This window comes from Neltuma alba, unplaced genomic scaffold (genome assembly GCF_004799145.2).
Source record: "Neltuma alba isolate B1F8T4 unplaced genomic scaffold, ASM479914v2 tig00011707_pilon, whole genome shotgun sequence".
In the NCBI taxonomy this organism is placed as follows: Eukaryota; Viridiplantae; Streptophyta; class Magnoliopsida; order Fabales; family Fabaceae; genus Neltuma; species Neltuma alba.
In genome coordinates, this window is record NW_021636343.1 from 180,720 (window position 1) to 194,933 (window position 14,214).

The 14,214-nt window shown below is 33.9% G+C and overlaps 3 protein-coding genes across 3 annotated transcripts; all 3 read right to left on the reverse strand.

Annotated features, from left to right (window-relative positions):
* Positions 1 to 1,435: 1,435 nt before the first annotated feature.
* LOC114717087 (GDSL esterase/lipase At2g04570-like) lies at positions 1,436 to 3,707 on the reverse strand. Its single transcript, XM_028902167.1, has 2 exons — positions 3,649 to 3,707; positions 1,436 to 1,840 (listed from the first exon to the last, which is right to left on the reverse strand). Exons 1-2 carry the CDS (start codon positions 3,691 to 3,693, stop codon positions 1,436 to 1,438), a joined length of 450 nt encoding a protein of 149 aa, XP_028758000.1. The 5' UTR covers positions 3,694 to 3,707.
* A 3,169-nt stretch (positions 3,708 to 6,876) lies between these two features.
* On the reverse strand, positions 6,877 to 10,126 carry LOC114717088 (putative disease resistance protein At4g19050). Its single transcript, XM_028902168.1, has 3 exons — positions 9,998 to 10,126; positions 7,876 to 8,493; positions 6,877 to 7,661 (listed from the first exon to the last, which is right to left on the reverse strand). Exons 1-3 carry the CDS (start codon positions 10,124 to 10,126, stop codon positions 6,909 to 6,911), a joined length of 1,500 nt encoding a protein of 499 aa, XP_028758001.1. The 3' UTR covers positions 6,877 to 6,908.
* A 1,039-nt stretch (positions 10,127 to 11,165) lies between these two features.
* Positions 11,166 to 13,710, reverse strand: LOC114717089 (putative disease resistance protein At5g05400). Its single transcript, XM_028902169.1, has 2 exons — positions 11,362 to 13,710; positions 11,166 to 11,183 (listed from the first exon to the last, which is right to left on the reverse strand). Exons 1-2 carry the CDS (start codon positions 13,708 to 13,710, stop codon positions 11,166 to 11,168), a joined length of 2,367 nt encoding a protein of 788 aa, XP_028758002.1.
* Positions 13,711 to 14,214: the final 504 nt, after the last annotated feature.

Here is a 14,214-nt window from a genome sequence, read left to right on the forward strand (position 1 = left end):
CCTTTTAGTGCCACTATGAATGTTGAAGAAAAGTGACTTTGCTTTGCGCCTACCCAAAAACCAAACCCTCTAAATATAAGATTTCATGTCTTGGTGGGTAAGATTAGGAAAGTTGGGCATCTTCAACAGGTGTGCCATACACACACACACACACATAATTCCATATCATATCAATATTTTTCCACTGCGACCTCAAAGTTGGGCATCCCAAGACTTCTCTCAAGGCTGACATTAGTAGTAAACATACATATTTCAATTTGTCACGTTTCCGATCAGTTCCAATTTTTGAGGATAGAGAACGTTAGGGACTTGTCGATTTTAACCAGATCTCAGGGGAGGCTTTGTAACCAACCTCAGATATTCTAGTTTTTAGGCCAAGAGCTGCATAAAAAAGAGAAATAAAAGAATGTTAATAAAAATTGAGCGGCAACCAAAAAGCAGAAAATTAACAACGATGATATGCAACTTCCTAAGATGAACAGTTCTATGGTCTCCAGATCTACAAGTACAATGTTTCTGGAGTACCAACAGGGCCTCCTTCACCTTGATGTGAAAATAGATTCTCCAGTTGTGCACCATCTCAATTTTGGAAGTGCAATTTATTTTTCATTGACAGATGAATAGAATAACAAATGAAGGTTTTAGGATTTCGTCTCTACAAAATTCAAGAATTTCCCATCTTGATTTAGGATGGGAAAAAGGGTAAGATCTAAGATTAAGAATGCATACACTTATTTAATAAAAATGCAATTTTTAATTTAGCTAGATTCCCATGAAATATAATGAATTAAAGAAAAAACAACAACAATATACCATACTCTTCCTTGTAGTTCAATGGTTCTGAAAACTAAATGTTCAGCTGCAACCAAAAAAAATAAATAAATAAAGAGAAATATTTTTTTGAAAAGAAAAATGATATACCTGCAGGCCCCAGACACTCACTAGAAAAGGATAAACCTTGGCAGAAATCCTTGAGATTTGGTGCTTCTTTTAGAGTTAGTTTTATCAACTTGGTTATGATCCTCCTATCTGAACTGTTTTGCCATTCAATTGTCGCCTCACCTCTAAAAATTTGCTCTAACGGTGCAGCTCTTGATGCATGGAGATCTTATAACTCAGGGAGATCATTCCAAGCCATAACCACAGAAAATAAGCGTCTTTAACTTCGTTACATCCACTAACTTTCTTTGTAACTTTGATTGATGATTTTTATTGAATTTTCGTTTTTACTTTTCGCGTCAATGTGTTCTCCCATAAATTCATGCCTCTCGTTCCTTCTAAAAACCTGCGCTTTGTCAGCTTCATAATTCTTGAAGGAATTTGGCTGAAGCTGACACAAAAAATCTGACCAAACTCAAAAGGCAGAACCAGGAAACAACGTAATGTTGAAGAGAAGACAATAATCAATTACCAGAACATCGGAAGTGGCGTTGTCTTAACCCGTAGCCGCAGAAGCGAAGGTGATGCCGCTGGCGAAATCGGAAATGTTATACTTTGGATCCAAGTACGCCGGAATATATGGCTTCAGTTCGACAGCCTCAGAGATGGAATCTGTGGGTATCCTGCCATTGCTGAACCTCCCAGCAGGCTTCCCACCCTGAAAGTCCCTCCCATATGGCTCGCAATTGCTCCGGGCCACCGTGGGAATGAAGTTGTTGTTCCCGGCATCCACCGACGAGTCGCCGAACACGATGACCGCCGGAACCTTTGAACCGCTGATTCCGGTCACTAGGAGTGGGAGAAAGATGCACAAAGTAAAGTGTATGCATGAGGGGGATGATGATGAGATCGCTTTGTTTTGGTGGCCTTGCATTGTTGGAGCTGTAAGTGACTGTGATTTCTGGGATGGAAAGAGATCAGAGAAAGCGAGAGCGGTAAAGAGAGGGATGGGATGGGAGAAGGTGAGATCATAAATGACATATTTGTGGGGGAACCATAGTTAATGCAACTTTGATCTATTGATCTTTGGGCGGAGAAGTTGTTGAAATTCATAATTGCTCCTCACAAAACCACCCTGCGATTTTTTATGTTCATTACTACGACCACCACCACAGTGACATGGTTCCACATTATTAATTAGTTATTACTCTTCAGATTCTCAATATAAGATTTATTTAACTAATTTGATTAGGTTAAGAAAGTTAGATAAGTTAATTAATTATAAAAAATATAATATTTTTTTCTAAAATATTATAATAATCTTTCTTAATATTCTTCTTTCTTTTTCTATTTGATTATGGTGGAGGGAGTATCTATAGAGATAATTTAGGAAAAAAATAATAAATATGAAAAATAAGTTTTATATTTAATACCAAAATCAATTATACAATTAGGTCTATATTAAGGATCGGAGGAGTATTCATTAGGATGATGATGATTATATCAATTGACTTGAGATAAACTTGGGATCAGTTTTTCTCCCCAAGTAATGTGGAACTCGTATCTTAGATGTCATGTGAACGCAATACCCTGCCGGTGATCCTAACCTGGACTGGTATTTATCTTAACTTCTATTTTCAGAATATTTAGTATTTTTATGTCTATAATTTTAACTCCATTGTAATTTAATCGTTAAATTTTGATTTAGCATAACTCAATTCCTATCATTTTGATTTCATTAGAACTCAGATAGCTAAATCTTGATTAATTGCAAGTTAGGAAACTTTAGTCTATTTAATTTCATTAAATATAACTGAGTGAGAACTCCGAACCGAATTAGTCGAATGATAATATTAAAATATATATATACACAGCTGAATGAAAATTATAAGGGAAAAAAGATTGATAATTCGTTTTTCTTAATTTAACTTAATACTAATTGTTTGAAATTGAGAAAACTATCTTTTTCTTCCATTGGTAGACAGCTAGAAAACTGTCTCTATTTTAAGTTTTGTTCCAAAATTAGTGAGAAATATGCGCTTGTTTGCATTGAACTTTATTTGGTAGAACACGTACCCCTGCTTGAGTCAAACAATAATGAAGGATTATGGATTAGTAAGGGACAAAAGCTTAATGTTCCCAATGTATCAGCCTTAAACGTCACAAATTAAAGTACAAGGAATTGTGGTTATCCTTTATAAATAGTCATATGCAACACAATTATATAAATATTGATATGGATATCCTATATTGCTATGTATCATGAGGACAAAAGAATTTGTCATGCTTTTAATCTTTTTTTTTTTAATGCTTTTCTCTCATTGTCTTATTATTTATTATTTATGATGGACTGTACTTGTTCAGCTCCAAAAATAACCTTTCAACCCCAGCATCCATTGGGTAGGTAGGCCACACCCTTTCACACATTATTGCAGATTTTGTATCATATTATTAATGATTTATCAGCAATAATATATCTTGCTGTAAATTTGGGTTTCAATGAAATTGTTGCTCCACTTAAATTTTAAATTTTATACTCATGTTGATTGATTAAACGTAATTATACCATTTCATTCTGCCGTAAGTGCTTATACCTATTAAACTTGCTGCAAAGTTTTGTATATAACAAAATTTTCAATAAATCACATTTATGCCATATCTAGTCTTCACACAAATTTGCCATAGATTAAATTTCAATTTCATCAAAGAAAAAAAAAAGGTGTCAAAATACCAAAATTTAAATAAAAATAGGAAAAAAAAACACTGTACTTGCATAAGGCGGAAGATGGGAAGAGACGAGCTGGAGAAGTACATGAGAATGAGAGAGATGATTTCAGGAAAAAGATGTAACAATAAGGAAAAGAGTTGTGGATCAGAATGTGTGTTTTGAGTAGTAAGGGTGACTTTCAGAACACAAGTAGATGCATATATACGAGGACCATTCTTGAACAAACATGTAGATATAATCGATGTGCAATAAAAGCTGCCTCAACAAGAAATACTACTCTTGATATTAATGCATCTATCCACTTCTTCACCTATTAATTCCAAAGGCTTTAATTTCCATAATTTTCTAGGTTCCCCAATTAATAATATATACTTTTCTAGTCTTATTTATAAGGCATTCTAGCAATATGTTTCAGCAGAATCAATAAAAACTTTAAACCTTATTAGTCTTATCTTAAAATGTAATAAATTTTCAACTTATTTTTCTTACTTAACATTTACTACTTTAATCAAAAATATAAAGTTAAGACAATAATAAATAAAGCTTAAAATTGAACATGAATTTAATGATGTAACTTATAAATAGAATTAGAATAAATCTTCTTCCTTTGCTTTATGTAAGTCCAAAATGCTGCTTCATGAGTAGTCATTGCCTCTTTAATAATGTTCTATATTCTTCTGGTTTCATGACACAGGCACATGCCACCCTCTCATATATTTTCTGGGTTCAAACTTATTAGAAATTAAAGTACACATGTACACTATTAATTGTTTTCTTAAGTAAGACAGAGAAATTGAAACACGCACCTACACAAGTGAAGAGATTTAATGCATTCTGATTATGAGATGTTTAGTGGGCGAAAAAAAAACATTACTAATTAAAACTGATGCGAAATAGAAAAATTCATGTTTGTGATATAAAGAACAAAAAAGATGTGGGAGATCGAATTAATGAGGGAGCGATGCATGTGGTTGCAACCGTCCGTGAAAGAGAATTCCCACACACACACACACACAGAGACTCATAAATTTTAAAGGCTTCCTTATTCAATTCTCCCACCAGAAAATGAGGTGATCCCATGTTCCTGTCTCTCTCTAGTTAAGTGCAACCACCTTAATTGTGTTCCACTGAGTTTTCGTGCTGCTATCGTAAGTATCACATTTATTTGTTGTCTCTGGCTCAACATCTGATGGATGGGTGTGTGTGTTTGATCCGAAGTTGTGCACTGTTACTCATGATCTCCTGTTAGTGTAAAAGAACCATCATTGACAAAGCAAGAGATCTCTTGATTCATTGATCAAGGGCCTGTTTGGTTTGAGGGGAGGGTAGAGGAGGGAGGGGAGGGTGGGGTAGGGAGAGGAAGGGGAGATTTTATCCTCACCTTATTTGGTTTGATTAAAAGGAAGAGGAAGGAAGGACATTTAATGATCCATTGTTTGGTTCAAGAAGGGGCTGGAGGGATAGTAATAATTAATTTATCATTTTACCCTTACACATTAATTTATATTTTTTATTGATATATTATATAAACCAGTTTACATCTTAATTTAAATTATATAATTTAATAAAAATACAATCTTATCATGTTAATATGTGCATTAAAAAATTGGTATAGTAATTTTTTATTCTAATTAATATAATAATATATTTGAAATAATCAAATTAACAAATTTTATATGCTCTAAAAAAAATGAAATTTTATTCTCTTTAGGCTATCCTTTTTTTCAGCTTTAAAATATATGTAATAAATAATATATTTATAAAAAAAACAATTCATTTTATAATATTATACTTTTTTATTTTTAATTAATATTTGTTATAATATATTTTTTAATTATAATAATTTATATTTTTTATGTTTTACTTAGAATAATATAATTTTTATTTGAAATAAATATTATAATAATATATTTTATGAATAGTAGTGGAATATTAAAAAAAATGGCCTAAAAATTTAGTTCCCTTCTGAAAACTCCTAATTTGGGAGGAGCTAAAATGGGAGGAGGGGAGGAGACATTTTGGCTTCCCTCCCCTGCTTTCCAAAATTTTTAATCAAACGAGGAAAATGGTTTATTTTCCCTCTCCTCCCCTACCCTCTCCTCCAACCAAACACAAAAGATTCAAACGTTATTGATGCATTAAGAAGACAATACTACCAGGGCTATTTTCTTGATGATGTCTGTGAGAGTCTATTATTGTTGGATTGGAGCCATGAAGAGATTGGAATGACTTAGCAAACAAGCCGATCGAACTTTGCTAGCAACAGCTCATAGTCATTCGATTTCCTTCCATCACAAGAGGGTCGCAAGATTGAGGTTCATAAACACTTGTAAAAGAGTCTAAGGATTCACCATATATATATATAATCACCCATAATAAGGTTTAGGGCATCATGCATCCCCCTCCCCATGCAATATCCCTACACAATCAATACCATCCACTCTAAACTGAATTTGAAATGCACTTTAAAGGTCTCATAATACTTCTGAATTTGAAATCACAAGGTTTTATTCCAGTTCAAACGCAAATCTCTAACTAATAACATGCATCTGCAAACGCACAATAATGCTTTTCCGCTTCTTCCATCTGCTCTTTTCCTTCATGGCTCTTCATCAGATGACTCATCATCTGTATATGAACACAAATTCACACTTCAACTTACATCTTTTCCCATCCAAAGCTTTAAACATCTTTAGTATAACAAATAAAGCAGATCAGCACAATTATGTCAGGAATTTAAGATTACAGCATGCTCAGAACCTTTCCAAATTCACAATTCTGATTCATATCTGAAGTATACATAATTTTGGAGGGCAACATAATATACCGCATTAAAAAAAAAAAAAGTTTTTTGAGTGAATAAAATAAATATTTGTTCAAAATCATTAATAAGATAAAATTTTAATTAATCAATATCTGCGTGCTATGAAATAAAGTTGATATCTTTCTGTTTTCTTAAAGTGAATAATAATAATTAAATTTTGGAGTTATAAGTTTGCTGGATACAGAAATCCTAGGATATCAACTAATTATTTAGAACGAACAAGTAAGTCTACGGAAGTTTAGATCTTTATGATTTGATCATAAGCTCAAGAACTGACAAGTAATATAAAGAGGTAGCTAGGAACAAAGATTTTTCCTCTTTCCTTTTGGAAAGAATACTAGAATCATAGATTAACATTTTAAGTACAAATTTCGGATGTATAACAGAGACTTCGCTGGGAAGAAACTCTGTTTTATTTAAAAAAATGGTTAATCAATAGAGTAAATTTTGTAATATTTGTTCCAGTGGTATATATTTTTAACGTATTATTATGTGTAAATAAAGAAATTGTGGGAGCAAGATAAATAGTGAAATACCTGTGGTTTGGATGGAAGCAGCTTGCTGGGAGGAGAAGTCCAATTTTGGGCATTCATCTATCTGGACTCCTTGGGGTTTGAGTTGTGGAGCATTTAGCTGGAATCCTTTGCAGAAGTGAGTAAGGGCTAGCAGTTTTGAAAGTTTCAATGAGTATAGATGTGGAAGCACAAGTTCTTGCGTACTGGCAGTGGCTTCATCACTTTTATGCGAACAGAGCTCCTCCATTTGTGTAGCCTCTGATACCTCAATGCGTTTCAGTGGCGGAAGCATTCCAACGTCAACGTACCTGAGAAGGCATTTCAACTTGTTGCAACGTTTCACTGTTATCCTCTCCAATTTTGGAAAAGGCAACTGCATATAATTCGAGTTGGATACAGCATTCTGAGCTTCTTCCAACGACTCTTGCATGATTTCCTCTACTTCCTCACATTCTGTAATTTCTAGTGCTTCCAATTGTGGAAGGCTTCCCCAAACAGACATGGAGAATATACATTTGAGTTTTCCACATCCATGCACTCCTAAAAAACGAAGATATTGGAAGCTCAAAATCTGAGAGGAAGTGAAAGCCGTGCATATAAAACTCAGATCGCTTAGATTTTGGAACTCTAATTCCTTTAACCACAAGTATTGTGGATAGAAATATGGAAGTTGATGAAGCGGTTGGTTGCCGTTGTTGGCGTGAGGCTCTGCTTTCTATGCAAGACACAAATGAACCACATTAATGAACTAACAAAGAAAGAAAGCCAAATAAAGACATTTAACAATTCGGCCAATAATAATTTAGTGTATACATAATACCGAGTAAATGCAATTCAAGGCTCTGAGTGTTTAAGCAGCACGAACTTTTTTTATTTTATTGTCGTCCTCCATGCGAAACAAACAAAACCAACACTCGAATACAACTTACCTGTGTAAACGGTACAATCGACATGCTCCCAGTTGCTCCCATAATTGAAGAAAATTTTGGGCAATTATTCATTTTAATTTCTATGACATTCTCTGCGGATAACTTAAATCCTTTGCAGATATCAACAAGACTTGGCAATTTCCTTAGCATTATCCTTTGTAATTTTGGAAGCGCAATTTTGTTGACATTGTCACTACTGCTGTTGGCTTCACTCCTACGTTCAAAGAGCTGCTCTAACTCTGCACATTCTGATATCTTTATAAACCATAATTGTGGAGGCAGTATAGCGACAGAGGAGGTTGAGAAAAGAGACTTGAGCTTGTTACAATGCTCCACTTCCAATATGTATAACTTAGGAAGGCTAATTTGGAATGATTGGTGATCTTGTTGTGTTAGAATCACCTCCAACTCCTCACAGTTCTGTATCTTGAGCCTCTCTACCATTGGGAGGCTTCTTTCGTGGCTGCCCTCACCAAATACAGATTTCAATTTCTTACAATTATACAAGCCCAATTCTCGAAGATGGACAAGGTTCGAAACATGTGAAGGAGCTCCCCATATCAGCCACAGCTCAGGGAGACCTCCTAATTCTAATACTTCCAGTTTTGAACACAACAGCTGCATATACACAAACCAAACAAACACACATCAACATAATAACACAAGACAAGAAGCCGCTTCCTTTTCCAAATCCCAATCATCACTACAACATTTTTGCTTTATAACAATAACTCAAAATTAATGCTTAGCTACGAAACTATATTGCCTATAACTTTAGGCAACATCTCTTTTCTTTTGCATCCTTCAGCGCCAATGTCATGTGGTTTACAACAAAATATTATCAAAATAATTTTTGAATCCATCTAATTAATAAATTAATAAATTTACTAATAAACAAATAAAATTTTTTTAAAAAAAATGAATGGTTCTTTTTATGCATTGGAAAATAGCAGGCAACATTTCTCGAATGTTGGGAAGAAATATTTAAAGACACATTTATCTTTTAATTACCTATAAAAATATGGAGTAGCTTTTAAATGTTGCAATAAAAATAGTTTTATAGGCAACAGTTTTTAGGTTGCCTATTTGACGATTTCAATTCAATAGTTGAAATTTATCGCCTATTCTATTTTAGGGAATGCTTTTAGATCTGTTGTTAAATATTACCATTGCCTGTTCATATGTTAGATTACGCAACAATTTCAGAACTGTTGCATAGTCAAGTGTTACTAAAATTAAAAAATGTACCAGCGTCCCCTTTTCTTCATATTCAATAAAATAATAAGAAATACGACTAAAAAAAAAATTCCAGCTGTCTAGCCTATGCGCGTGCGCACACATATATAAAAATTAGGGTAACAAAAATATAAAAAAAAAACTACTTGAATGTCATTTTTTTCCTTTTAACAAAACTAAAGATATTTAAAACTGCTCATTTTAATTCACATAGAATTTTCATTTGAAATGAAAAAATTGATCAATCAGCTGTTATAAGTTCGCATGGTTTGCTAAAGAAAAAGAAACCAAAATTTTTTTAAAAAAAATTTGAATAATCGTACGGTATATATATCTATAAAGTATTGGACGGAAGTGTCTACATTCAAGAAATGTAAAATGTTAAATCCCTTGACAAAATTCATCTTTTGGAAAAAATTATATGTTCAAATTCCTGCTTTTAAATAAAATTAGAACTTTAATATATAATTTTTTTTATAAATTTTAATTTAGAATTAAAACTCGATAATTCTACTATTATTTTTCTGCACAATTTCCTATAAAATCCTTACCAAAAAGAGGGAGAGACAGCAATAAGAAAAAATCAAATAGTATTATATGTATTTATGCCATAAAAATATTTAGAAATCATTAAAGCGGGTACATATTGTGTATATTGGTTATTAGGATCTTGAATCTCTAATTTTGTTAATCTAAAATGAAGTGAAAACAAATATTGCATCATTATGGGATACAACAATATTTTAAGATTCAAGAAAGAAAAAGAAGGAAAAAACTTATCTGCGATTAGATACTTAAGGATTCCAAGGACCAATAAATTGAGCTGCAATAAAGAGAGAAAAAATTCATTTAAAGAAAGGGAAACAATTAGCAAAGATGTGGGTACCTGGCGAAGACAATCGTTGGAAAAGGATAAACGTTGACAGAAATCCTTGAGACTGGGCACTTCTCCTAGAATCAAACTCCTTAAGTTAGGTAATACATTCTCCGAAAAGTCACTCCAATCTATGGCCATTGAAAATAGGCATTTTAACTTGTTGCATCTTTGAACTCGAAGCTTTTTCAGATTTTGAAAACATATTTGTGGTGAATGAGGAGAATTCAATGGGCTTTGATGTTGCTCTCCTACCTCTGCACTGGATACTATTTCCTCTAATTCATCACAATCTGATATTTCAAGATATTCCAATGGTGGCATGTGCTTAAGAATTACAGGGGAGAAAATAGTTTTCAAATTGTTGCACCCGCTCATTGTGAATTTTCTAAGATTTTGGAGGCTCAATTTTTCCATGGGACCACTCCAAACAAATTTTAGATCGGGCAGATTCTTCAATTCCAGAGCACTTAAGGAAGACGTTAACTTGCTTTGTGAAGTCCTTTTAGTAAACACATCCCCTTCAGATTCAAATAGAATGTCTTCCGTACTACAACCCTCAACCTTAAGTTTCTCTAAATTGAGAAATGATAGTGGAGCTAAAACCCCCCTATTTAATTGATTGTCCTGTGGCAAAGCATTTCACAAATCAAAATAACATATTCACATTGGTTCTTGCATCATTTTCATAAATATAATTAAAAAAATAGCAATGAAAATTCGAACAAAGAATTTAACAAAGGGCACATGAAAATACATACCATATTTATGGTTGAACCAACGGTGATATTAACACATGAATCTTTGAATTTTGGACATTCCACGCATTGCAATTCTCTCAAACATGGGCAACTTGAACGAATGCTTTTTGGTAAAATGCCAAGCAAATTTTTCAAGCCATTGAGTTCGACTGATTTCAAAGCAGGAAGCTTGATCTGAACCTCTTGATGCTCAACTTCATGTTGACCAAAAGCATATTTTAGTTGAGAAACCCTAGAAATGCGCACCCTCTCCAACTGCTCAAGGCCTTGTACACAAGAGTTCGAGAATACATATTCCAGCCTATCACAATCAACGATGGTCAAACTTTTCAATTTTGAGAACACCAAAGATGCACTATTGTTTGAGGCTGAAATTATTTCATTGTTAGCACCATCGCCATCCTCCTCTATTATATTCTTCAGTTCACTGCAACCCTCTATATTTAGCTTTTGTAACAATAGTATAGCTCTCACAACACACTTTGGAAATAGCGATGTCAACTTAGGGCAATGGGATATATGTAGCTCTTGTAATTTCTCAAAGAAGCGAGGCAGAGGGGGACCACACCAAATGACTTTCAAGTTCGCTAAAGACTCCAACCTTAAGTTGATTACCTTTGGGAAGAGCCAAGTTTCTATTTCATGAGAAGTTGCATCTACAAGGCATTCCAAATCTGAACAAAACTGGAGCCATGATGTGGTCAACTCATTCATCCCTCCTGCAACTTGAACAAAGTCTGGTACAATATTTTTACAACCTACATCACATCTATACAAACAAACAAATTCTGCTTGTTGCAAAAGATCTTTAATAAATGGACTTAATGCAGAGATTTTCAACTCTTCCAAGGATAAAGCCTTGGAGTGAAAATGCATCAAATCTTGACGATCCCTCCTGAATGTACCACCACTATACTTGTTAATAATTTTAAGTTTATATCTCTTCAATCTAGGAAAACCAGCATCTTTCAATAAACATTTACCAGGTCTTAAAGTTGTGTCGATTTTCCGAACATATAACTCTTGTAGCGGTGTGCATCTTTTTATTATCTTAAAACTTTGCTCCCCACTAAAAGTTAAATCTAACAGCTTCAATTTACTTAACTCTTCCAATCCTTTTGGCAGGTCCTTAAATTGACTTTGTTTCAAGTCAAGAACTTCGAGTCTTTTGAGGCCTAACATCCATGACAAATCATCACCTAATTGACAGTATTGCAAGCGCAGAGTTCGCAGATTAGTTAGCAAATTCATAGAGCGTGGCAATTGTAACAAGTGGAGTGCATCACTGACACTAAGTGTAGAGTTAATTTGCATAACCTTGAGTGCCCCAATACCTTTGAAATTTGCTTCTGATAATTCACATTTGCCAATATTATTTAGCAACAAAATCTCCAATTTTGGAGCATCTAATCGTGGAGAAAATTGAGATACTTCATTGCACCAAGAAGCGAATGCGTAACAATCTTTTATAGACCCATCTGTTGCCACCTTCATGTCCTTCTCTAGATTCACTATAATTTTTTGATTCTCTTGATGTGATATCCACAATGCTACGTCACGAACTGTATCATGCATTCTTAATTGGCCTTTATTTTTCTCAGAACGCATTAGCAGACAAGAATCTACAAGACTATTTATACATACAGCCACTTTATTTCTTGCTTCTTTAAGAGACTTTAATTCTTCACACATGCCCAAACCTATCATGATTCTGAACAAATCTTCAGTGGAGATATCTGCATCTTCAGGATATATGCAGCATTTCAAAAACAGTGACTTGGCTTCTTCGCTACTCAAATAATCATAACTCAATCGAAGACAAGAAAAAGCATCTAGGACACCATGTTCCACATTGATTGGTTTTGAATCCCTTAATCTTCTTAATGCCTCCTCCCACTCTTCTATAGATTTTCCTTTCAAAGAGGCTCCTACGGCCTGAATTGCAATAGGAAGTCCTTTGCATTCCCTTACAATTCCTTGTGCCACACTACTCAATGATTCATCAATAGTAAGAGCGTGTTTTTGGAATAATGTCCAAGATTCGTCATCAGATAAAAGATGCAAATGAATCTCTCTTTCACAACCCATCGTATTACATACTCCTTGTCTCCGAGTGGTAAGAAGGATCTTGCAACCATGATAATTTTCAAGAGGAATACCGACTTGCTCCAAATCAAACTTAGCCCACACATCATCCAATATTACAAGAATTCTTTTTCCATTGCTCAATCTCATCGATAAACGTCTAGCTCTTCCTTCATTACTTTGTTCTTCGAATTTCAAACCGGCCATATCTGCAATTTCATCTTGAATCTTTCTAATATCCAGAGTTTGGGACACAGTTGTAAATATGACTAGCTCAAAAAGGTTTGATTTCTTGGCTTCTTTGCCTACTTCTTTTACCAATGTTGTTTTGCCACAGCCCCCCATTCCATACAGTCCGATCATGCAAACACCATCATCTTGGAGAGCAGCCAACAATTGATCTGAAGCCCGCTTTGTAGACTGGAAATACACAAAATTTCCAGAAGAAAAGTACTCTACGTCTGGGATTGGGACAGGGGTAGAAAAGGGATTAAATTCACTCCTTTGCTTGAGATTCTTTGTTGCCGCGATCATCTTTGTCATTTGTCTACAGAATCGATATCTCCTCCAAGTAGGACACCTTCCTTGAAAGCAACTATTGCTGTCCTTCATTTGCTGCTCCAAGTTCTGCACCTCATCCATATGACTCCTCACTTCAGCTAACCACTTGTCAACAGTATCAGCAATTTTTTCAGTTCTGTTAAGTGCTTCTCGAACACGTGCTTGAACTCCATCTTGTGCTGATGCAAGGTTCTGCTTTTCAGTTTCAAGAGTTTTTGTAATGCTGCCTGCACAAAACAAATATTGTCCTTGACGCAGCAAAGGGGCTACTGAATATTCAGCGAGTTTGGCAATGACAGATACGACAATCTCTGCCATTTAAGCCAAAACTACCTGAAAGAAGACAAGCGGATCAAAACCCATCTTTATGAGTTGTAGGACTAAATGAGTCGTTGGTAATCTCATGCAGAATGAGATTATAATCGTATAAAAATAATAAAGAAAAATATGCTTGTGTTCATATAAAATTAACAAATGCATGGGTGATTGGATCTCAGTACATGAAGACTTTCGACGTGCATCATTTGCAACTAATAGTATTAGAGTTTGGAAACATAAAAAAGATTCATAAAATTAAGGGATTAAACTAAAGCCTTATATAAATTAAATAATCAAAATACACTTCTGCTTATGATAGAAATATAATGAATTTTAATTAAAAATTAAAATATGTAATTAATTTATGACATATAGAATTAATAACATTATATTAAGTTATTCCTCAGGTCCTAAATATAAGACTCCTTTTATAATGTAAATTACTCTACAAAAATAGTTTTATATTTAGGATCAGAGGAGTAATAAATATTTAAAATTTTGATA